The 25,369-nt window shown below is 39.7% G+C and overlaps 1 protein-coding gene across 1 annotated transcript; it reads left to right on the forward strand.

The window, feature by feature from the left end:
* Positions 1-247: 247 nt before the first annotated feature.
* PRR11 (proline rich 11) lies at positions 248-24,215 on the forward strand. Its single transcript, XM_079906092.1, has 10 exons — positions 248-383; positions 12,673-12,805; positions 14,247-14,397; positions 15,019-15,141; positions 17,397-17,660; positions 18,999-19,097; positions 19,461-19,573; positions 20,473-20,532; positions 20,622-20,718; positions 24,063-24,215. The coding sequence occupies exons 2-10, from the start codon at positions 12,678-12,680 to the stop codon at positions 24,144-24,146; spliced, it is 1,119 nt and encodes a 372-aa protein (XP_079762218.1). The 5' UTR covers positions 248-383; positions 12,673-12,677; the 3' UTR covers positions 24,147-24,215.
* The last annotated feature ends 1,154 nt before the right edge of the window (positions 24,216-25,369 follow it).

Raw genomic sequence — 25,369 nt, forward strand, 5'->3', positions numbered from 1 at the left:
TACTTTCAATTTCACAGTTAGAATTCAGCAGAGAAGAGCTTGCGATTGGTGTAATCGGAAGAAGAGCCAACCAATTACACAAAAGCTTCCAGAAACAGCAAAGAAGACGTGACACACCTTTCCTCTCCAGCTTCCCCTCCACTTCGCTCCCGCCTTCCTCCATATTCATACAAGAAGCGCCTCGGCTCTGATTGGTCGGAGTGTGGCTCTACCTCAGCCAATCACAAGCCAAGCTGTGATCCTACGCTACACGCAGAGCGAATTGTGGAAAGACCAAGGCTACGATTGGTCCCTACACGATAAGGTTTTAATTTTGAATTTTTCTTTATGGCGAGGGAGAGGCCACTGCCGGGACCCCATCGAATCCCCGGACTCTTAGCCTAGTAAGTGCAGGGGTATCTTTCTACGTTACCTGGGCTCGCATCTTCCGTAGCTGGGCCTGTTGCTGCTTGTGGTCTTACGGTTTACAGAGGTGGGAAGTTTCGCTGGACTCGGAGGGGAGACGGATCGGAAAAGAGGAGGTTTAAGGCTGGGTAAGAAGTGCTCCGCCTGGCTCCACTTTAATCATACTTTTATTTAATTAACGCTCTTCAAAAATATGTTTTGGAGCAAAGTCGCCTTCCTTTTGCACAGTCCTTTACATATTTGCTGTTCCAAACGTGGTTCGCGGGCCAACAGCATCGGCATCACTTGGCTGCTTGTTTAAAATACAGATTATCTGGCTCCACCCAGACCTACTGAATCAGAATATGCATTTTAACAAGACCTCCCCCCGCCCCGTGATTCTTATGCACTTTAAGTTTGAGAACATACACTTTTTGATAGGGAGTAGTACTATGTTCCTTAATACAGTCTTAATATCGTCCGACTTTCTGGGAGAGTATCAGTTTAAAAAGTGTGTCCTTTTTTCTATGTGACTAGTACTGTGCTGGACTAAGCTTTAGGGAACCGCAATCTCTAGAGAAACAAGACAGGAGCTAACAAAATAATGCTGCACAACATAAAATGTAATTTAGATATAAGCAAGTACCAGCAATAGCCCTATGGATGTTCAAGAGGAATCAGTTGAACTGGTAATGGAAAGTGATTAATTGACAGAAAGCTGTTTGTGGGAGTGTAAACACAGTTTTTCCATAAAAATGTGTTTTAGGACAATATTAAAGAAATCCAATTGTCGTTTTTAAACCGAACAAAGGGCTCCTGTGCCCGCAGTGCAGAAAGCCAAACTGACAGCGGGAGCTTGCAGCAAAGATTTTATTGCAGGGAGCCAGGCGAGGAAGTGGGAGACAAGTCACTCCAACTGGTCTCTGAGTTAGGGGTTTTTAAAGGGGAAGAACAAAGGAGCTGAGGTTAATCATCTTAGTCATCTGCGGTCTACCCTGTCCTTAGTCCAGTGGTCTGTGGCCCCCGGGATCTATGTCAACATAATCTATAAAGGTCATCTTACCCTGGAAGATAATTCAGAACAGCAGATAAACAGTGATGTTTATCTGAAAGTTGTGCCTTAAGGCACCTGACTTTCATTACTTATTGTTGATTATGCAAACGTGATCCAACAGGTATGGGCTAGGCCAAAAGGGAACAAAAGAGGAAGAAGAAAAAGAACAAAAACCTGGGCATTAGTTTTCATTATAAATTAGACATAGGACTTGGTTTCAATTTCTGTTGCTGCCACAGCTTTGTAAGTACCCCCTGACCAAAAGCATTTTTTTGTATCACAGGGTGGAGTTTTAATAGAAGCAGCAGTGCCAACTCATGCAGAGGTGTGTAATTCTTACTCTATTATTTATTGCATCTTCCTACTGGAAATAGTTTTGGACCCATCCTTTAACCATATGAAGGTGCAGTATGATTTGAAGAATTAAAAATCTCCCTCACCAAGAGATTTTCTGGAATGGTATTAAAGCATATTCCTTAATCAAAATAGAGAACACTTGCTATTCTTTCATTCATTTATTGAATGAAATGGTATTTAATGCCTGCTATACTCTAGGTCCTGGGGAAACAGATGAATAAAATTTATCCTACCCTTGAAAAACTCAAATCCAGTGGGGTGACAAACGTGCAAACAAAAATTACAATGCAATATAATAAATGTCACAATAAGGGTGTGTATAAAGTGCTATAGAAGCACAAAAGAGATGACGTATCAGCCAGTAAACATTCCATAAGGACAGAGACTATATTGTATCCTAGCACCTACCATAGTACCTGGAGGATTATAAGCACTCACCAAAAAGACAAAGAGAGACCTCCCTGGCAATCCAGTGGTTAAGACTCTGCCCTTCCTTTGCCGAGAGCACTGGTTCAATCCCTGGCTGGGGGACTAAGATCCTGCATGTCGCAAGGCGTGGCAAAAAAAAAAGTAACTGAATCTGGAAGGCTACATAAATTGACCTGAAGGAGGATATCCCAAGCAGGGGGAAAGACTGATAACACTATAGAAAGTATCTGGTGTTTGGTTTGCCTGAAGTACAAACTGTTGATCATTAGAAGAGATGAGCCTGCAAAGGGCTGTTAGAGCTGAATTGTGAAAAGCTTTGAAAGGTATGCTAAGGAATTTGGTTTATCCAGTGGGTGATAAGTATCCTTCAAATGCTTTTAAACGGGAATATCAGGGTCATATTTTTGTTTTAAAAGACTAACTCCAGATGCAACTAGAGATTATCATACTAAGTGAAGTAAGTCGGAAAGAGAAAGACAAATACCATATGATATCACTTATATGTGGAATCTAAAATATGGCACACATGAACCTATCTACAAAACAGAAACAAGACTCAAAGACATAGAAAACAGAGTTGTGGTTGCCAAGGGTGGTGGAGCGGGAGTCGGGGTGGGGGGGTGATGGACTGGGAGTTTGGGGTTGGTAGATGCAAACTATTACATTTAGAATGGATAAACAACAAGATCCTAATGTATAGCACAGGGAACTATATTCAATATCCTGTGATAAACCATAATGAAAAAGAATATTAAAAAGAAAAAGAATGTGTATAACTGAATCACTGTGCCGTACAGCAGAGATTAACACAACATTGTAAATCAACTATACATCAATTTAAAAAATAATTAAAAAAAAAAAAAGACTAACTCCAGAACACTGTAGAAAATAAACTGGCAAGGAGAAGGACTGAAGGTAGGAAGATCACTGGAGGAACACTCAAATCCAAACTGAGGAACATTTTCCAAAACAACTAGCTGGAATTCTTCAAGAATATAAACATGAAGAAAGGCAAATACTTACATAAAAAGGCTGAGGAACTGTTATAAATTAAAGGAGACTGAAGAGATACTACAGTTAAATGCAATGTGGAGAGGGACTTCCCTGGTGGAGTGGTAGATAAAAATCCACATGCCAGTGCGGGGGACATGGGTTTGATTCCTGGTCCAGGAAGATCCCACATGCTGCAGAGCAACTAAGCCCCTGTGCCACAACTACTGTGCCTGTGCTCTAGAGCACATGAGCCACAGCTACTGAAGCCTGCATGCTAGAGCCAGTGCACCGCAACAAGAGACACCACCACAAGGAGAAGTCCACACAGTGCAACGAAGAGTAGCCCCCTGCTCACCACAAGTAGAGAAAGCCCGCATGCAGCAACGAAGACCCAATGCAGCCAAAAATAAATAAAATTAAATCTTTAAAAACAAATAAATAAATAAATGCAATGTGGAGAGGGAAAGGAAGCAGCTGTAAAGGATATTGTTCAGACTATTGAATAGTAATTGAATATGGACTATATTCAAAAGTAAAATTTCCTGATTGTGGTTTTGTAGAATAATGTCCATGTTCATGTAAGGAAACTGAAGCTAAAGTATCTCGGAGTGAAGTATGATGTCTGCAGCTAACTCTGCTCAGTCAAAAACTAAAAACTTTTATGCATATGTAAGTATTTTTTATATTTATGTACGTTTATTATATATTATATTTTTTACTTTGAAAAGTTTCAAACCTTGAGAAAATTTACAGGAATAGTATAATAAATAGTCATATATCATGCACCTAGATTCACCAACTGTTATCTTTCTGTATAGGGGTGTGTCTGTGTAATATGATATGTAAAAATTATATAAATTACATAAACACGTGGTTATATATTTTATACATTATCATGTATAATATATATTGTACATTGCACACACATATATATATACCCCTATGAAGAGAGATAATTAACAGATAACAGTTGGTGAATCTAGGCAAATGATATATGAGTGTTAATTATACTATTCTTATAAATTTTCTCAAGGTTTGAAATTTTTCAAAATTAAAAGAGTAGGGGAAAATAGACTATATCAAAAGACAGGGCTTCCCTGGTGGCACAGTGGTTAAGAATCCGCCTGCTGATGCAAGGGACACAAGTTCGAGCCCTGGTCCAAATCCCACATGCCGCAGAGCAACTAAGCCCATGTGCCACAACTACTGAGCCTGCGCTCTAGAGCCCGCAGGTCACAACTACTGAGCCCACATGCCACAACTACTGAAGCCTGTGTGCTCAGAGCCTGTGCTCTGCAACAAGAGAAGCCACTGCAATGAGAAGCCCGTGCACCACAAGGAAGAATAGCCCCCGCTCACTGCAACTAGAAAAAGCCCATGCACAGCAATGAAGACCCAACGCGGCCAAAAATAAAAAAAATTAAAAAATAAAAATTAAAAAAAGATGGAAAACTAGGGAGAGCCCAGGGAAAGATGGTGAAGGCAACTGAAGATACAAGACAGAAAGGGGAGGGATGGTAAGGAGAAGGGACAGGATGAATTAATCAGAGAATTATTTCTGATTCATGTTTATGAATAATATATAATTTTAATATAGTCTATTCTAATTTATTTATTTATTTTTGGCTGTGTTGGGTCTTTGTTTCTGTGCAAGGGCTTTCTCTAGTTGCAGCAAGCGGGGGCCACTCTTCATCATGGTGCGCGAGCCTCTCACTATTGCGGCCTCTCTTGTTACAGAGCACACGTTCCAGATGCGCAGACTCAGTAGTTGTGGCTCACGGGCCTAGTTGCTCTGTGGCATGTGGGATCTTCCCCGACCAGGGCTCGAACCTGTGTCCCCTGCATTGGCAGGCAGATTCTCAACCACTGCACCACCAGGGAAGCCCGTATAGCCTATTCTATAATGGAGTATTCTAATTTCCTCACTTTTTCTTTTTTTTTTTTTTAATGTTGTGGTACAGGTTTGTTTTTGTTTTTAATTGGCCTTAGATTCTTTTCAAAACAAGGCAAGTAAAAAGAAAGGAAGTATATTTTTCAATTTAAGAGATAGGAAAAATGCTTTGAGTAATCATGAAAGAATGAGCTTCTGTCTAGTGTTAGCAATTGGAATCCCACCTAATCTAGCAAAAAGAATTTGTATGTCTCATTACTCTTTTGGAAAGGGGACTTTACATGTCTCACCTAGATAAAGATTGCTCTGTACTCTTTTTATAATTGGACAGTTATCCTCTGCAGAGTATCTAAAGCTTTTAGTAAAGCAGTGATAATAAAACAAACCTTAGCTTGCTGTGTCCTCTGTCCTGTTTGAGGTAGGAATTCATTATCTTTCACTTTTGGAAGAGCTATGATTATTTTTTAATATAACGTTAATCTAGGAATTATCTCAGACTGCATCCTTCTATCCTGACAGATTTGACATATTCTTTTAATTCTCTGCATGTGTCAATTACTGTATTGAATTAGAAAGTTATTAAATAGTAATAATGACCCAGGGCCCAGGACATCCCCCCACACACACACACACAGAGAAGAGAGAGGAGAAAATATGATTTAGTTCCCAGATTTTTTTTCATTTAAAAAATAATTTCTGGACTTCCCTAGTGGTCCAATGGTTAAGAACCCGCCTGCCAGTGCATGGGACATGGGTTCGATCCCTGGTCCAGGAAGATCCCACATGCCACGGGGCATCTAAGCCTGTGCACCACAACTACTGAGCCCACACGCCACAACTACTGAAGTCCACGTGCCTAGAGCCCAAGCTCCAAAACAAGAGAAAAACCACCTCGATGAGAAGCCCACGCACTGCAATGAAGAGTAGCCCCGCTCGTCACAACTAGAGAAAGCCCGCATGCAGCAACGAAGACCCAACACAGCCAAAAAATAAAAATTTATAAATAAATTTATTAAGAAAAGAAAAGAAAAAGCCCGCACAGAGCAATGAAGACCCAGGGCAGCCCAAAAAATAATGATGATAATAATAATAATAATTTCCAAAATGACATACATTGGCTTATGTAGAACTCTTTAGAAATTTGAAGGCATGGGCGCTGGAACAACCACCAGGAAAGGGCTAGAAAATGATGGCCCAGTTTCAGAATGGTGGTACTCTTATTTTTCCAGCTAATAGTACATACCAAAGGTTAACTGTCCAATACTACCGGAAGGCTTTTTATATTTAGAAAGAAACAAACAAGAAACGATAGTCCTTTTAATCCTCTCTCTATAATCCTGACTCCCACTTGCCAAAGGCAACCCTATCCACTTTTGTAACTGTTTCTGGTGTTTACCTCCATGTTTCTAAGTAACATGTTTATAATACTCTTCCTTCTTTCTTCCCCCCAATGGGTTAAACATTATATAAATTTAGACAACTGCTGATTTCCACTTTCTTTCCTTCTTTCCTTCTGTCTTCCCAATATATCATAATTTTTAGTTAAATAAACATTCAGTGTTTATACTATAAAATATTTATTAAATATTTTATAAAAGATTGTGTAACAGCTGAACATAATTACTATGATTTCACTTCTTTTCTTGTAGAACTTTTTTCCGAGACTTTTTTTTTTTTTGGCCACGCCCTGCAGCTTGTGGACTCTTAGTTCCCCAGCCAGGGATCAAACCCAGGCTATGGCAATGAAAGCACCAGGTCCTAACCACTGGACCTCCAGGCAATTCCCCCTCCTAGACTTTTTTTTTTTAATATTTTATTTTTTTATTTAATTATTTTTAAACACAAATGTTTAAAAATATTTATTTGTCTGCACTGGGTCTCAGTTGCGGCGCACAGTATCTTTCATTGCAGCACACAGGCTTCTCTCTAGTTGTGGCGTGGGCTCAGTAGTTGCAACAGGCAGGCTCTCTAGTGGTGCGTGGGCTTAGTTGCCCCGCAGCATGTGGGATCTTAGTTCCCTGACCAGGGATCGAACCCTCATCCCCTGCATTGGAAGACGGATTCTTCACCACTGGACCACCAGGGAAGTCCCACCCCCTCCCAGACATTTTTAATATGCTTACTTTTTCAAGCTCTTACCAGTAACTTGGCCCTAACTTTACAGAAAAAACAGCAAATTCTGCTCAGAATGATCAAACACACTAGGTAATTTATCCATTTCTTTTTTTTTTTTTCTCTCCCTGTTTATTTTGGTCTCTGCTCTTCATGGTAAAGACTTTTCCTAAAATGATTGATGATCCTTGGCTGTTATTTATCAAAGGAATACACAAAAAAGATAATTGATTGGCAGCTCAAAGTAGTGGAGGTGGATATTGTCAACCTGTGGGCACCACAGTGGGTAATTGATCATCAAGGACTTGGCCACTTTGGCTAGAACCCCAAATGTCAATATCTGTAGGTCTATTTTCTTGGGCCAGTCAATTTCCCTGGAGAAGAATCTTCTAGTCTCCTCCAGGAGGAATGAGAGATGTGGGGGTTTGAGGCTGAGAATTAAGCTTGGTGGCCTGTAGGACTTCCCTGGTGGTGCAGTCGTTAAGAATCCACCTGCCAATGCAGGGGACACGGGTTCAAACCCTGGTCTGGTAGGATCCCACATGCCGCGGAGCAACTAAGCCCCTGCGCCACAACTACTGAGCCTGTGCCCTAGAGCCCGTGAGCCACAACTACTGAAGCCCATGTGCCACAACTACTGAAGCCTGCACGGCTAGAGCCTGTGCTCCACAACAAAGAGAAGCCACTGTAATAAGAAGTCCGCGCACCACAACAAAGAGTAGCCCCCACTCGCCACAACTAGAGAAAGCCCGCGCGCAGCAACGAAGACCCAACGCAGCCCAAAAAAAAAAAAAACAAAAAAAACTTGGTGGCCTGTATTTTGGGAGCGGAGCTGAGGAAGGGGATTGAAAGTCTCACTTTTCGGTTAGGATCATCCCCTATCTTCTGTATAGTGACAGAGACATGACCCTGCTATGCTTGGTGACCCAAATTCAGCACCTCTAGGTTCAACTTCTCCAGAGAATAAACCTGTCCATAAAATGAAAGCCAGGACACTGTCTGGCTGTAAGGATGGGAGGGCAGAAGTCAAAGGCCTATCCAATTCTTATAAAGACTTTTAATCAATCCAATTTAAGCCCTACCCCAAACCTTCAAAGGAGCTAGGTGCTTTCAAGTCCCGAATCTTCTCAGAGTTCTGGGAATGGTCTTGCTTCCTGTTGGCTTCCCTACCAGGCAGGCAAGCCTCAGCTTTCCTCTGCTTTGCCAAGTCAGTTACTACTACTTGTAGATGATTTAGTTCACATCTATCATCTATTATAGGGTCTACTCCCATTCTTCGTCCTGTGGGTTTATGCCTTTTTTATTCCTTTACTGCCTTTTTCATGATGTTTTCATGATGCTCCACCAGTAGTGTGCTAATAAATATTTATAAATATATATATCATAATTTTATTATAAATTACTGATATTATATACTGTTATGATATATAACATAATTATTATAAGCAATGATAAAATATATAATACTCATAAATTTCATAGCCAATTGATTCTCACAAAATGCTATTATTGATTTTTATAGACTTCTTTTATTTGTAACCAACCTGTGGTTGCAATCTATGAACAAGCTTAGTCCCGATATGAATGTTGGTTTATATTTTCATTTACTCTGTGAAGTAAGACAAAAGCAAAACACAGAGATTTATTTTGGAACTTCACTTCAGTAAGCAACCTCTGATGAATCAGATAATCATTTTCAAATACTGGAATAATACTGCTCAATTTTTTTGTGCTATTCACAATGTAACTACAGACAAGATACACTTTTAAGTTTAATCTGCACTATTAACATTCTTTTCATCACTTTCTTAACAATCAACAAAATAATAAACCAAGCCTTAATTTGTAGTGTTTTATAATAGCCGTGGTGTAAATTCTCCCATCATGGGCAATTTCAAGTTTCCAATATGAAGTCACTGAATGTGCAGTTGGGAAAAAATGAGCAATAATACACCATTCTAAAGCATTTTCACTGTATAGATACAATCAGGTAAAAAAAAAAAAAAACCAAAACCTCAAGAGCATACATAATAGTAAGATCATTAGGGAGTGGTGAGTTTTGTGTATTGATTATCTTTTAAAATATAAATTACCTAATTGTAAGTTTATATAACTTAATTTAAATGGTAGATTTGTTTAACAACTGGCTCACAGACTTCCTAAAAATGTAAAAGTCGGGGCTAATCCCAACACACCACTGGAGTGGAGGTTAAGGTATAGAGTCAATCCACTGAGTTTAACCAGAACATCCAGCTCCTTTCTAAAGTCTGTTTTCATAACTGAGGGATTGATTGGTGAATGTAGGAAAAAGGGAGGCCGGAGGCCAGTTCTCTGTGTCAGTTTGCTCTCTAACAAAAGACATCAAGGCAGGTGAGAGAGGGAACAGGAACAGAATGGGGGAGGGCTGTGAAGGGGCAGACGGAAGACAGGAAGGGGAGGTTACTGGGGAAATCTCAGATTCTGGGGATCCCAACCAGTGAACTCTGGGCCTTGGATAGAGGTTTCCAGTGACATTTCTTGACAGGTAGTCTTGGCCATGGATTTGATGAGGTTTAATTTCTTTTCCAAGCAACCATAAGTTTTTTGTTGCTTCCTGAGGCTTTCCTAAATATCTTCATTCGTAGTATTTTTGTTTTGTGGGTTTTTTTTAATCCTGTAGATATCCCTTGTGTTTAATAATCCCCACTTAGCCTTTATTCATTATTTCAGTAGAAAGGAAAAGTGATGCAATAAAGGTGAAATCAGGTGTCTTGGGGTATGTCTCCCAAGCCTGTAAGAACAGTTAAGAAATACGCTGTTAATCTGAGGTCTGGCAATTTGTTAAATAAGATGCTATCAAGAAACTTTACTCCTAGACCAGTTGTTGACATACGTTCTATCACCCATTGCCATGGAGGGTGCCCTCTGCGAGTCCAGTGCTCTTGGAACTAAAACATTTCTTAGTTTTTACTATCCACATTGGAGCTGGGGGAGGTTCTTCAGCCCTTGGAATCTGAGAGCTGAGCAAGCATAGAGCTACATACCAAGTACTGGAGGGTTACAGGGTGAACAAAAGTGGAATGAATGTGTATTTTAAAGACCAATTGTTCCTATTCAAATGTAAGTTTGAAGAGAAGGAGGCCCAGCCTTTGAGACCATTTTTAGTTCTGCTACTTGAATAAGGACATCTTTGTTCCTCAGGTAGCAAAAACTGAAACCGGCAAAGCACTTCTTCACATCACACCAGCTCTGACTTAATTTTCTTCAGAAAAGGATTCTGGGTTAAAATCTAAATATACTAGTTAGTGTTTAAAAGTGCTTTAAAATAAATGTTTTGAAACACCCATGTCTTAGATTTGGGGTAATTGTTATTTTGTTGTATATCACCTATTCTATTATTGCATCACAGTGTATTAGGAAGAAAGTGGTCTTTGGAGACTTATGAATCTGGACTTAATGCTTTATTGCATTACATTGGATAAATCATCTCATCTTTCTAAGCCTCAATTTATTCTTATGTAAAAATGGGAATAAAAATCCTCTTCCTCAGGAAAAATGCCTTGCACGGTAATGAAGATTCACTGAAAAAAATGTATGTGAAGGTGTCTAAAAGTAAATGGGCATTATATAAATGGTTAGTTTTGTTTTTCTTTCACTACCAACTCAACTTTGTACATTGGAATCTCAGTAAATGTTACCAGCAAAGAAATTTACTTCCTTTTAATAACTGACATAACCGAACTGTAGCCATCTTCTCTGTTATTGCTACCGAACCAAACTCAGGTCCACTTACCCAACTCAGAGCAAAGCTGATCAACTGACACCAGGTTGTGGTGAAGTACAGTGTTTATTGCAGGGCACCAAACAAGGAGAAAGGGCAGCTGGTGCTGAAAAGCGCCAAAGTCCTCCATGGCTTTCAGGCAAGGATTTTTTTTTGGCTGCATCACACAGCATGCGGGAGTTCCCAGAACAGGGATCGAACCCACAGCCCCTGCAGTGGAAGCGTGGACTCTTAACCACTGAGCCACCAGGGAAGCCCAGGCAAGGATTTTTAAAGGCAGCATTAGGGGTGAGGGTAATAGGATGCCTGATCAGCTGGCGGACTTTCAACTTTTTGGTTGGTGGTAAGGTAACAGGGTGATATCTGGGGAATCTTAATCATCAACATTTATGGTTCTAACCAGTCTGGGGTCTAAATGCTGGTGGTCAGCATGTGGTAACCATCTTTTACCTGGGGGGTGTGGTCTTAGATTCTGCAGGACAACACAAAGATATGCATCAGATCATTATATATATCCCTTGAGGAGGAACTAGGAGTCCTGTGACTGTTTTATCTCTGAATTATTGTTTAACCTATCATTGTTTCTGCATTCCCTCACTTTTCTAACTAGTAACTGCTTGAGTCTGCTCTTTGGAACTTGAGGAAGGCTTAGGAGACTGAAGTCTTTTTTCTACAAACAAGAGAAAGGGAACAAAAAGGGCTTTTGTACTGGGAAGGCCCTGAAAGGTCCTGCTTGATTTCATTATAAAGAAAGGGAAATTCACTTGACTTAATGAAGAAAAGCAAACCAAGCAAAACAAAAACAAAATTAGAGAGTAATATAATGCCAAAGCCAAGGTATCTCTAGAGATAGTTTAAATCTGGGTTTAAATTTTCCTCCAGTTTAGGGTGATCTTGGGTGGCTGTGAGGTGGCTCCAGCCTGCGGTGGCTTGAAGTGGGACCTCAGTTCCCTGACCAGGGATTGAACCCTGACCACAGCACTGCCCTGGTGCTTGTCTGCTTTGAAGAAAGAATTCGGCAAAGAGATAAAAAGTAGTGAGACAAGTAACATGCTTATTAGGAGAGAAGATACATGCAGAGAAAGCACGGGTGAACTCAGAGAGCAAGAGAGAGAGAGCGGCACACACTTTTGGGGTGGATTATGTTACTTATATGGGGGCAGTTCTGGGTTACCACTGGCCAATCATCTTGCTTTGTCTGACTTTGAGTCCATGTTTGGTCTGGCACAGGGCCCTCCCCTGTGTGCATGCACACCTTTTAGCCGAGATGGATTCCATCTTTGGTCTCTGAGGAGTTAGCAGAACATATTATGGTCTGGCTCCCCCTCCCCAAGGATCCTTTTTGCACATGTGTCGCTTGGGGGTCTCCTTGACCTCAAGAATGAGAAATATGTGGTCTCTTTAGCTTTTTATCCAAACAGAACTCAGCTCCTTCTTGCTCCTGCCATTATCTTCATCTTGAAATATCTGTCTACAGGGGACAGATTCCAGCTGCTCAGCCTGGGGCCCATCTATCTCCTGCCTCAAGGGGACTCTGGGTTGCTGGTGGTGACCTATTTCCTAACCAAGGTGGCGGTTACAAGAATGTGTTCACTTTGTGATAATTTATTGAACTGTAGTTAAAACTTGTGTATTTTCTATGTATATGTATTATTCCTCAATAAAAAACGTAAAAACAAATTTTCTCTACAGAAACCATGCCCAAGTTCAAGCAACGAAGAAGAAAGCTAAAAGCCAAAGCGAAAAGATTTTTCAAAAGAAAAGAGGCCTCTCACTTTCAGTCTAAGCTAGTTACACCTCCCGCTCCACCACCCTCACCAGAAAGGTAAGGCGTAATATGGAACAGAGAAAATATTAAAAATCTGATCATTTTAGGAACAAGTTACCAGATTTAGCAAATAAAGATACAGAACACCCAGTTAAATTCGAATTTCAGATGAACAATGAATGAGTTTTTTGTATTGTTCCATGCAACATTTCTAACATACTTATACTAAAAAGTTATTCACCCTTTATCTGAAATTAAATTTTAACTGAGCGTCCTGATTTTATGTAGCGATCATAGCTTAAGAGTTCAAATGAAGTAAAAATCACAAGGAATTGTGTTTGAGGTGCACAGTAACTATTTTCTACTTTCCTAGTCGATTTAATTGTATAAACCTGGTAACTTAGTGATGAAAGAGGTGTATATGACTAAAACTTAAATCTTTATTTTGGTAAAGTTTGATCATTTATTCTCTGGGACTCAGGGCTTAAATGTGTTATTAAAAGAGACTCTAAAATCTAAGAACTCTAAGGCAGTAGGTTTCACAATAACATATTTATACATTTTTTGTTAAAGGTCTCTTTACAGAAAAAATTTTAAAACAAACAGACCCTCAAAAAGCAGTAACCATGATACCATCCTTGACTCCTCTCTCTCCCGAATGTTGCAAAAGCCTTCTAACTGGTCTTCCTGCTCTGCCCTTGCTGCTTCTGCAGTGTATTTCAACATAGCAGCCAAAGTGAGCCTATTAAAATCATTTCGTATTGCTCCTCTGCTGAAATTCTCCAAGGTCTTCCTCTATCAGAGTAAAAATGAAAATCCTTTGTATGACCAACAAGACCTTTATGGTCTGATTCACATTATCTGTTAATCCTCTTCCTTCAATCTTTCCACCCTAGTCATCTGGCCTCCTTGCTATTCCTCAAACACCTCAGACAAACTCCCACCTCAGGGCCTTTGCACTTACTATTGCTCTTGCCAGGAATGCTCTTATCCCAAATATTTGCTCTGCTAGTTTCTTCACTTCCTTGACGTTTGTTCTCAAAAGTCACCTTTTCGGTGAGACATTCCCTGGCTACCCTATCTAAATTTTCACCTCCACCCAACGTTTCACATTCCCTCTCTTGCTTTATCTTTTGCTCCTTAGCATTTGTTCACTACCTAACAACCCACATATATTATTCATTTAGTTATTTTTACCTTTCTTCCATGAAACTGTAAATTCTATGAGGGCAGGATTTTTATCTATTTTGTTCATTACTAAATCTCAGATACCTATTTGTTTACTATGTTGTTTTATTTATTACTATTTATTTACTCAATAAATATTTGTTGCATAAGTTAATCTGGGAATTCTAGAAGTAAATGAAGAATTTGGCTTTAGATAGTCTCTGCTCCTGAGTCATACTATAAAACTAGCTTGTTATTTAATTAGACTTAGGAGTTAATTCTAATTCCAACTTAGGAGTTTTTGCTTTGTTTGGTTTTGTTTTTCCTACAGAGTGGTTATTCCTTCAACAGATACACCCCTTAGCAGAAGCTGGCTAAGACCGTCCTGGAACTTCAAATTTCCCAATTTTAAAGATGCAGTAAAGCTTTGGACAAATAGAGTATGGTCTATATACAACTGGTTTCAGAACTGCATGGCCTGGGTATGGGTTTGACATACATATTTTCAGCATTTCGGTTTTTCTGCATACTGGGTGTGTGTGTTCATGTGTGTGTGTGCTCAGGTCAGCAGACACTCAGGCTAAACTCAGATGAGATGAAATTTTGTGGTCATGTCTGCCCTCAATTTTTTTTTTTTTTTTTTGGCTGTACGCAGGCCTCTCACTGTTGTGGCCTCTCCCATTGCGGAGCGCAGGCTCAGCGGTCATGGCTCACGGGCCCAGCCGCTCCGCGACATGTGGGATCTTCCCGGACCGGGGCACGAACCCGTGTCCCCTGCATCGGCAGGCAGACTCTCAACCACTGTGCCACCAGGGAAGCCCAATTTTTTTTTCAATAAAAAAAAATTTTTTAATTGAAATATAGTTGATTTACAATGTGTTAGTTTCAGGTATACTGCAAAGTGATTCAGTTACACACACACATACACACATATTTTCATAGTATTTTCCATTATAAATTATTATAAGATATTGAATATAGTTTCCTGTGCTATACAGTAGGTCCTTGTTATTGCCTTCACTTCTATAAAACATACATCAAACCACTTTCTTGTCCTTATCATATTGCTCATTGGATTCAGGCTTGATTATTTTTAATTTCAGAGTTTGGAAGTATTGAAAAACACCATCTTTCCATCCCGTTTCTGCCACCAAGAACTTCATAGTCTAAAACAACGGTTTCGCATTTTGGAAAGTGAATTACACAAGCTCCAGGAAGCATTGAAGGTTAGTATTATCAAATGAAAAACAAATCCAGAATTAGGTAAGGAGGGAAGGGGTTGTCCCCCATTGGAACCCCAGTGTGCTTTTACTAGAAGGAGGAGTGGCTACAGGCTAGTGCTAGTTCTGGGCATGGCTGCTGTCAGGTCTAGTCCTTAAACTTCAGAGGCTCTGCTGGAGGGGGGCTGACCCCTGCAGGCTACATTCCCCAAGCTCCATGTCATCTGGCTCCTGGTGTGCTGGACTAATGGGAGACACTGATGAGAGATTAGAAGGAGAGAGAGGATGGGGTATTTTTCCCCTTTGTTCTCTGTGTTGGGCAATTTCTCCAGCAATTGTTGTTGTTGCCTCCCTAACTCCAGCTCCCACTAGGTAAGTCAACCATGTTTCTAGATTCTCTGGGTTAACCCAGCTCCAGAGATCTGGTTATACTGTCCTTCTCTTTGGCCATGCAGTGTCAGGGTGTTCATGGCTTTATGCCGTTGCTAATCTCTGGGATGCCTCACTGTCCCCTGCGTGCTTCTCAGCTCTTCCATCAGCAGTATAACCAACTCACTATATTACATGTCCCCTCTTCTAAATACTCAGGGTGGTTTCTATTTTCTTGACTGATGTAGGCAGGAAAAAACTATAAATATCCACTCTCTCCGAACTCCCCTAAGCAGGACCCCTATTCTCAGTGTCTAAAACCTAAAGAATAAACATTGTGCTCATTGGTTTGGAGAGACACTTCCGGGATTACACCCCTACTTCCAGAATTTGTGCCTCAAGATGAGCTAACCAGAGGAGGAAAGGCAAATCACCTCATTACCTGGACTTCACAACCTGGACCTCAGTTTCTTCATCTATAAAGTGGGAAGATGCCATCTGTAGTGAGCTGAATGATGGCCCCCCAAAAGACATGTCCAAGTCCTAATCCCTGGAACCTGTAAATATTACCTTTTTTGGGAAAAGGGTCTTTGCAGATATATAATTGAGTTAAGGATTTTGAGGTGAGGAGATCATACTTTATTATCTGGGGGGACCCTCAATCCAGTGACAAGTGTCCTTATAAAAGACACGCAGAGTAGAACATACAGAGAAGAGGAGAAGCAGTGGGACCACAGAGGCAGAGAGTGGAGTCATGGGGCCTCAAACCAAAGGATGCCAGTAGATTCCAGAAGCTGGAAGAGACAAGAAACAGATTCTTCCCTGGAGCCTTCATAGGGAGTGCAGTCCTACTGACACCTTGATTTCAGTCTTCTAACCTCCAGGACTGTGAGAGAATGAATTTTGTTTTAAGCCACCAAGTTTGTGATACTTTGTTACAGCAGCCTGTAGTATGCCCCCTTACTTCTTAGGGTTGTTGTATTCATCTGCTAGGGCTGCCATAACAAAGTAGCACAGACTGGGTGACTTATACAATAAAAATTTATTTTCTCACAATTTTGGAGGCCAGAAGTCTAGGCTCAAGGTGTTGGTAGGGTTGGCTTCTTCTAATGACTTTCTCCTCGACTTGCCTTCTATGTCCTCAGATTGTTTTTTCTCTGTGCACATGCATCCCTGGTGTCTCCTGTTTGTTCAAGTTTCGTCTTTATATAAGGACACCAGTCACATTGGATTAGAGCCCACCCTAATGGCTCCTTTTAATTTAATCACTTCTTTAAAGGCCCTATCTCCAAATACAATCACATTCTGAGGTACTGGGGGTTGAGGGTTCAATATATGAGTTGTAATGGGGGAGGACAATTCAGCCCATAACAGTCATGTTCCAGGCCCTTGAACTTTTTTATCAGCTCCTTGAACATACTATATTCTTGGTTGCATTGTTTTTCCCTCTGCCAGGAACTCTTCCCCCAGTTTTTCTCTCCCTTCTTCACCTGCTAAAGCTAAATTCATCTTTGAGATCATGGCTAAATATCACTCCCCAGACCTCTGACTATTCATGCTCACAGCACACTTCATGGCTCTTATTGAAGTATCATTTTGGTTTGTTTTGAATGTGTTTTGTGTATGTTTAATGTCTTGTCTTCCTCGCCGGACTGTCAGCTCGATGAGGTGACAGACAGGGCTCATATTGTACCCACAGTGCCTGGCATATAGCACACACAAAACAAATATATGAATGAATGAATGAGCTTGTGATAAATGAGAAAATATTACGGAGCATATGGTATACTGAGAAAGCATTCAATACATGGTAGGTATGGTTTTGATGACTCTCAACCATAAGAACCAAATAAATCTGTTCTTCAGTTGCCAACTGTAACGTTTTCTTCCAGGCCGTCTCAGAAAATTCTTCCTGTCCAAGCTGTGGTCAGATGTGTCACATGCGTGGTAAACTTACAAATGTGCCTGCATGTGCTCTAACCACCCCTGGAGACTCCGAGGCTGTACTGCCCACCTCACTGCCACAGCCAGCCAGTCGTCATCCTCCGCCCCCGCCCCCGCCCCCGCCCCCTCCCCCTCCGCCCCCGCTCCCTCCGCCTCCACCACTGACAGCACCTTTGCTGCTCAGAAAATCTGATCTCACTAAGGCACATCAGGTAAAAAACAATCTAGTAAAGGTGTGTTTTGGTCAGTGTGTAATGAAGGAGTACAGCCAGGTGTCCTTTTAAGGCTGGGCTAAGGGCTTTGACAGGAAGGGCTGCATTTTGTTCTGTTTCCATATCTTAATTATGTCAATTATTGTTTTTAAAGACACAGTCCTCTGAGAGATCACGAAAGTGGGATTTGGAAATGAAAGTGATTTTTTTTCAAGGATAAATGAATGAAATCCAGCAAGGTGGGAGATTCCTGTTGGATTCTTTACAATAATGGAAATCTCTCTGGGAAACCAAATTAAAAACAAAGATAGCTTAGTGAGTGAAGTCAGAATAAAAAGAATTTGTGGATCCTAAAGTATAATGCCATTAGGCTAGAGAACCAGTCTCCATTAGAGTTACTTATCTTCCAAGGGGACCAGAGTATTTGTGAATCACTAAGATAGGCCTGGCCCTATTTAAAAATCTGCTGAATTTTCACTACAGATATATTTGGTTGAAAATGGCTGAATTAAATGCAGAGCCTATTGTTATATTTGCCCTAATATATACCTCTTTGAATATACGTCCTTCCTCTATGGGAACTGAGTCATCCTTTTAGGGAGATCAGGCAAAACTTCACTTTGTTTTTTTTTTTTTAACTTGCTCTTTAAAAAAATTTTTTAAATTAATTAACTTATTTTTATTTTTGGCTACGTTGGGTCTTCGTTACCGCGCGCGGGCTCCCTCTAGTTGTGGCGAGCGGGGGCTACTCTTTGTTGCGGTGCACGGGCTTCTCATTGTAGTGGCTTCTCTTGTTGCGCAGCACGGGCTCTAGGCGCGCGGGCTTCAGTAGTTGTGGCGCACGGGTTTAGTAGTTGTGGCTCGCGGGCTCTAGAGCGCAGGCTCAGAAGTTGTGGCGCACGGGTTTCGTTGCTCCATGGCATGTGAGATCTTCCCGAACCAGGGCTCGAACCCATGTCCCCTGCATTGGCAGGTGGATTCTTAACCACTGAGCCACCAGGGAAGTCCCCAAAATTTCACTTTGATTTAAGGAACTCCTTCATCTCCTGTCCTATTACAATGACTCCTAAGGAAGATGCATAGTTACAAGGAACTAGCTCATCTCTTACTATCAAAGCCTTACATTTTGGTGAATACTTTTCAATAGCCTTAGCATCCATGGATACTGAAAACAGAATTGTTCTTGGTTGAATGGAAAGAATTTGATAGGCTCCTAGGGGAAATAAGAGTTAATTTTTAAGTTAATTTTTAAAGAGTCTTTAAAAATTAGATTTGGATTTGCATTTGACTAGATGTCCTGGTTCCAATTTGAATTCTAACCTCTCCATGTATTTTAAGGCTGGACCATTAAAAAAAAATGTACCCATGCATATAACAGTTAAAGATCTACTGACTGTGAAATTAAAGAAGACACAGAGTTTTGATGAAAGGAGGAAGGTAAGATGTCATTGACCAAACATGTGGTCTTTCGGCTTTTAACCTGGTTGTCCCTTAATGGAAAATAAGCATAAGTCTTAAATATAGAAACCATTCTGAGGTAAGTATTTGATTTTTTTTTTCTTGAGTAATTTTGGATCTCCTCAACAAAATAGGTAAATCCCCAAATTATTTAATTAGGCAGTTTTATCTACCAACCATTAGTTTGAAGAGGCAGAGATATACTTTGAAGCTTTGGAATAAAAATTGAATAGATATATCTTACACATATTCAGCACTCAAATATTTATTGTTTTAGTATGTTTACATTTTGAATGCTATTTTTAAATGTGTTTTTAATAGTGTCTCATTTTGTGATTAAAGCTTGTACCATCACCAAAGGCACAGAATCCACTAGTTACTGTCTCCGACCTGCGGTGCGTTTCCCTGAAACCGAAGTCCAAAGTGTTATCAACTCGAGTTACAAATGTCTTAATGTAAGGAAATACACAGTACTACACTCTACTGCTACTTAAAATAATGATTTTTTGCTTATTTCTAACTTTAAAAGTTACATGTGATCATTGAAAATTGAAATCTACAGAAACGTTTCAAGAAGAAAACAAAAATCATGCAAATAATCCTATCATTGGAGATAGCCACATACTGTTAACATACTGTTGTTTATCATTCTAGTCTTTCTCTGGACATATACTCTATTATTTCCATTTCATGATGCTGTTTATTACAAAATATACCATTGATTTAATAACAGATTGGGGGGGGAAATATTATCAGGAATTTTCAAAGCAGCACAATTTCAGAAATAATAAAATAAGAAAACTAGTTTTCTTGGAATTAATGAAACATGATATGTTTATGTTTTGGAATCAATGAAATATGATATGTTTATGTGTGTACCTGTGTATAATCATTATACATACAGATATGGATTTTCCCATTAATATGTCATGAACTTTCCCATATCTCATTAAAAATTAGTTTAAACCATCATTTTGACTTCTTCAATAGATGCAGTTTTTTAATATGTGAATTTCATAGATAAAAATCCTGTTTTGAGACATTTACGTTGTTTGTGATTTTTTTTTTCTATAACTCTTCAGTAAACATCCTTGTCCATCATCTGTATGCATAGCTGAGTTTTGCCCTAAGATGGATTCTTACATGTGTAATTACTGAGTCAAAAACTATTACTTATTAGAATCACTATATCACTTTATGCTCCTATCTGCATCTACTGCTATTTTTAAATGTAATAAATAGTAACAAATGCAACAAACTACTTTCTAGGATGTTGCCTATAGAAATGACTGCTTTGCTTTGGAAAAATTATAAAATCTGGCAAGCTCTAACTTTTGTTTCTGTATTTTATCAGTACTCCTGGTAAAAGCCAGTTAGATCTGCGAAAACTACTCAGAAAAGTCGATGTAGAGAGGTAATCCACTCTCCTATCTTTATGCTTTCTAAATTCATTTGAAAATTCAGCATAAAACACAGCTCCTAATATTTTCAATACCTTTGCAGGAGCCCAGGTGGAACCCCACTTACCAATAAAGAAAATATGGAAACAGGAACTGGGCTGACCCCAGTAATGACCCAGGCCTTGAAGAGAAAGTTTCAGGTAAGCCTTTAGGGAAGAAAAGACTTTGGATCCTTTTCTTCAAATGTATTTATTTAGAATCATAATCTAAAGCATCTTTCTTAATAATAGTAATTTTAAAACAGTTCCTTATGCTTTATAAAGCACTTTCATATTTAGGCTTCAAGAAATTCTATGAGATAGCTAGGATTATCATCTCCACTTTAGCAATGAACGTCTGGCTTTATTAATTTCATTAATAAGTATTTATTAAGCACTTCCTATATGCCAGGCACTGTGCTGGAGTACCAGGGGTATAGTGGTAAGCAAAAACAGACACAGATCTGCTGTCTTGGATCTTTCGGTCTAGTGGGGAAAGTAGATATTAATCATATAATCACAATTTGTATAATTTTGCACTGAAGTAACTTCTGTGAAGGAAAGGAAAAAGATTCTGTTGGGGGGAACTTGATCTAGCCTGGATGATCTAGGAAAGATTCCCTTAGGAAGGGATGAGGTAAGACTTGAAAGATGAATAGGCATTAACTGGAGAGGGTAGCTGTGGAGTGAGCCCACCTTGGATGTCAGGGAGGAGAGCTCTAGGGAAAAAGAACAGCAGGTGCAAGGGTCTCATTGTGGGAGGGATCACAGTCTATCTGAGGAATTGAAAAGTGGCCAGTGTGGCTGTAACAGAAAGATAGGAATAGAGATGGGGATAGGAGTCAGATCATGCAGAGCTGATAAGAAAAGGTCTTGGCAGCTTTCTTCTTTGTCACCTACATGTATGACCCATACACCAAAATCCAGTGCATCAGCTGGCCCTTGTGTGATTTCTTCCAAACCCTATTTGTCTCATCTCCCTGATCACCTCTATCATCAGATCTGTGAGAAGGAGCCATCCTTCCACCACCCCTGCTAGAGTGCTGGGGCACAGGGCTGCTGGCCTCTTTGGCTATGAAGCTTATATTTCCATCTCCCTCTGGGCCAAGAGACACACCACAAACTCCACTGCAGACACTCTTCCCACCCCAGCACTGTCCTCCCTTCCTTCATTCCCTTGTTAAGAATCAGTGCCTTTTGCAAAAGAAATAAATGCAAAAATAAACAAATGACAACTAATCAAACTTGTAAGCTTATACACAGCAAAGGAAACCATAAACAAAACAAAAAGACAGCCTACAGGGACTTCCCTGGCAGTACAGTGGTTAAGACTTCACCTACCAATGCAGGGGGTGTGGGTTCAATTCCTGGTCAGGGAGCTAAGATCCCACATGCCTCTAGACCAAAAAACCAAAACATAAAACAGAAGCAATAATGTAACAAATTCAATAAAGACTTTAAAAATGGTCCACATCAAAAAAATCTTAAAAAAACAAAAAAGACAGCAGAATACAACCTGAATTTAAAAAAAAAAAAAAAAAAAAGGCAACATACAGACTGGGAGAAAATATTTGCAAACAATGTGACTGACAAGGGCTTAATTTCCAAAATATACAGACAGCTCATGCAACTCAATAACAAGAAAAACAAACAACCCAATCCAAAAAAATGGGCAGAAGACCTAAATAGACATTTCTCCAAAGAAGACATACAGATGGGCAACAGGAACATGAAAAGATGCTCCACATTGCTAATTATTGGAGAAATGCACTGGTCAGAATGGCCATCATCAAAAAGTCTACAAATAATAAATGCTAGAGAGGGTGTGGGTAAAAGGGAACACTCCTACACTGTCGGTGGAAATGTAAATTGGTGTAGCCACTATGGAAAACAGGATGGAGATTACTTAAAAAACTAAAAATAGAGTTACCATATGATCCAGCAATCCCACTACTGGGCATCTATCCAGAAAAGACAAAAACTCTAATTAAAAGAGATACATGTACACCAATGTTCATAGCAGGACTACTTATAAATAGCCAAGACATGGAAGCAACCTAAATGTCCATCAGCAGATGAATGGATAAAGAAGATGTGGTACACACACACACGCGCAAACACAGACGCAAACACACATACACAATGGAATAGTACTCAGTCATAAGAAAGAATGAAATACTGCCATTTGCAGCAACACAGATGGACCTAGAGATTGTCATACTAAGTGAAGTTAGGCAGAGAAAGACAAATATTATATATCACTTATATGGAATCTAAAAAAAATAATGCAAATGAACTTATTTACAAAACTGAAATAGACTCACAGACATAGAAAATAAACTTACAGTTACCAAAGGCGGGGGGTGGGGGGAGGGATAAATTGGGAACATGGGATTAACAGATACACACTACTATATATAAAATAGATAAACAACAAGGATTTACTGTATAGTGCAGGGAACTCTATTCACTATCTTGTAATAACCTATAGTGGAAAAGAATCTGAAGCTGTACACCTGAAACTAATACAACATTGTAAATCAACTACCGTTTAAAAAAGAGAGAATCAGTGCCTTTTGCAGGACAGCTTTGTTTCCCTCTTGCCGATCAACTTGGTCCTCCTGGGCACTATATGACCTTCTTTGGAGGTGTGACTGGATTCCTCTTTCCTCCTTTTGGAGCATCCAATAGGAGTCCACCCCCAGATCCTTGGTAATACCACAAATTGTGATGGGCAGAGGGAAGAACCCTCACTTCCTTTCTTTGTTTAGCTCTAGGATCCTTTTTGTCCCTGCCCTACCCCATAACTACTATAGTGGGTTGCGTAATGTGGAAACAATTAAAAATATAGTGAACGATAAACCCATATATTGAGCAATGACATCAAAAATCACACATAAGACCTATGCCATATGTTGTGCTCCTCAAAATCCACTTACTAGAAGATATCTAGTAAAAACTGTTGTTAGACATGGAATGACTTTTCCCACTCCTTAGACTTCCTTTTTCGTTTAATTCTGAAGCAACTGTATTAGTTAGGCTTTGCATTTGCCTACTCGTAATAGAAATCTGACTATAGTGACTTAACCAAATAAGGCCTTATTTTTCTTCTCTGCATATTGCCTTGGGAAATAGGCAGTGCAGTGCGTAACGGGTACAGCAGCTTGACCATGTAATCACCTCTCTTCCATCCTTAATATGTGGCTTTCATCCTTACGGTGCAGAATATCAACACTTCCTGAAGCCTCACGTTCACATTGTAGGCAAGATAAGAAGGGCAAAGGGCAAAAGGGTGTGCTAACTAAGCTGCCCTTCATCTCTTTAAACAGGGGATATCCAGGAACTTCTGATAATATCAGGGAAGCTGGGGAAAAGTGGTTTTTAGAAACCAGATGCATTGCTGCCTTGCATAAAATCTGGGTTTTGTTAGTGAGGAAGAAGAAGAGCTGTGCTGGCCACAAGAACATAATTCATATTATACTTGGGACCTTTGTTTCTTTTCATAGCTGGCTCACCCTAGAAGCCCAACTCAAACTCTGCCACTTTCTACAAGCAGCTTTGATGAACAAAATGATGCCACCTCTGCCTGACTCCATATGATGATCCATAAAATATACAGATAATATTATCCCAATCCTTTTTTTAATGTAGTATGTATAAAGAATTATATTAATATATAATTCATTCGAAGAATTAAAATATGTATGGAGCCCATACATACTGTAGTATAAAGCAAGTATTAGGATATTTTCTAGTTTACATGATCAATAATAGAACAGATGGGAAAATGCAATCCCCAAAGTGATGTTTATCCTGCAATTACCAAATTTAGGTTGGGGAGGTTATTCAAGTTTAACTGGATAACTCTAATTTTTACTCTATAGGTGCAGTTATGACATTAAGAAAATAACCTGGTGCCCATTCATCTTGGGTAGTCTCAGGTAATTGAAAAGCAAAGTATTTCAGCCTGTAAAGTTCATGCATTCATTAAGTGCTACAAACTTAACCATAAAAAACAGACCCTCTAGATTTTATTTCTGTTCCCTATAATCAATTAAGAAGTAAAACCATCCCCCATTCAAACCTAACTGTTCCAAAAGAATTTGAAACAAAAACTCCAATGTGACCTTAAAAATTAGAATATCATGGGACTTTCCTGGTGGTGCAGTGGATGGGACTCCGCTCTCCCAATGCAGGGGGCCTGGGTTCAATCCCTGGTCAGGGAACTAGATCCTGCATACATGCTGCAACTGAGAGTTCGCATACTGCAACTAAGGAGCCTACATGCTGTAACTAAGGAGCTGGCAAGCTGCGACTAAGGAGCCCTGGAGCCACAGCTAAGGAGCCTGCCTGCTGCAACTAAGACCCGGCGTAACCAAAACAATAAATAAATGGTTTTTAAAAAAATTAGAATATCATTTCTAGCATCTTAGGTAGGTAGTTATATTTGGCTTACTGAAGTCTGAGATATTCCTCACTTTGATATCTGCTATCCACATTCATGACGCTAAATATAAATTTCATGAAGACCTCAACAGGAACCTTGTGTTTTCCACAGTGCCCCACCAAGGATTCTCTGAAGTCCATAGCAGGTTCACTGTGAGATCTGATTCCCTGTCCTCAGCCACCTATTGATTCAATAACAGTGATCATGCACACCTCACTGGATTTTGCTTTTTCCTGACAGTACAGGGTTGACAGATTTAGCAAATATAAACACATGACACCCCATCAAAGTCTAATTTCAGATAAACAAATAACTTTTAAGTATAAATATGTCCCATTAAACAATGAATAATTTTTTGAAGTTTAA

Source organism: Stenella coeruleoalba (genome assembly GCF_951394435.1).
Source record: "Stenella coeruleoalba genome assembly, chromosome: 19".
Taxonomy (NCBI): domain Eukaryota; kingdom Metazoa; phylum Chordata; class Mammalia; order Artiodactyla; family Delphinidae; genus Stenella; species Stenella coeruleoalba.

Bases quoted from the DNA above. Each gene is read 5' to 3' on its own strand.
- PRR11 (XM_079906092.1), top strand. From the start codon at position 12,678: ATGCCCAAGTTCAAGCAACGAAGAAGAAAGCTAAAAGCCAAAGCGAAA. The intron at 15,142-17,396 runs GTTAGTATTATC...GTTTTCTTCCAG, and splicing joins AGCTCCAGGAAGCATTGAAG to GCCGTCTCAGAAAATTCTTC. The intron at 19,574-20,472 runs GTAAGGAAATAC...GTATTTTATCAG, and splicing joins CGAGTTACAAATGTCTTAAT to TACTCCTGGTAAAAGCCAGT.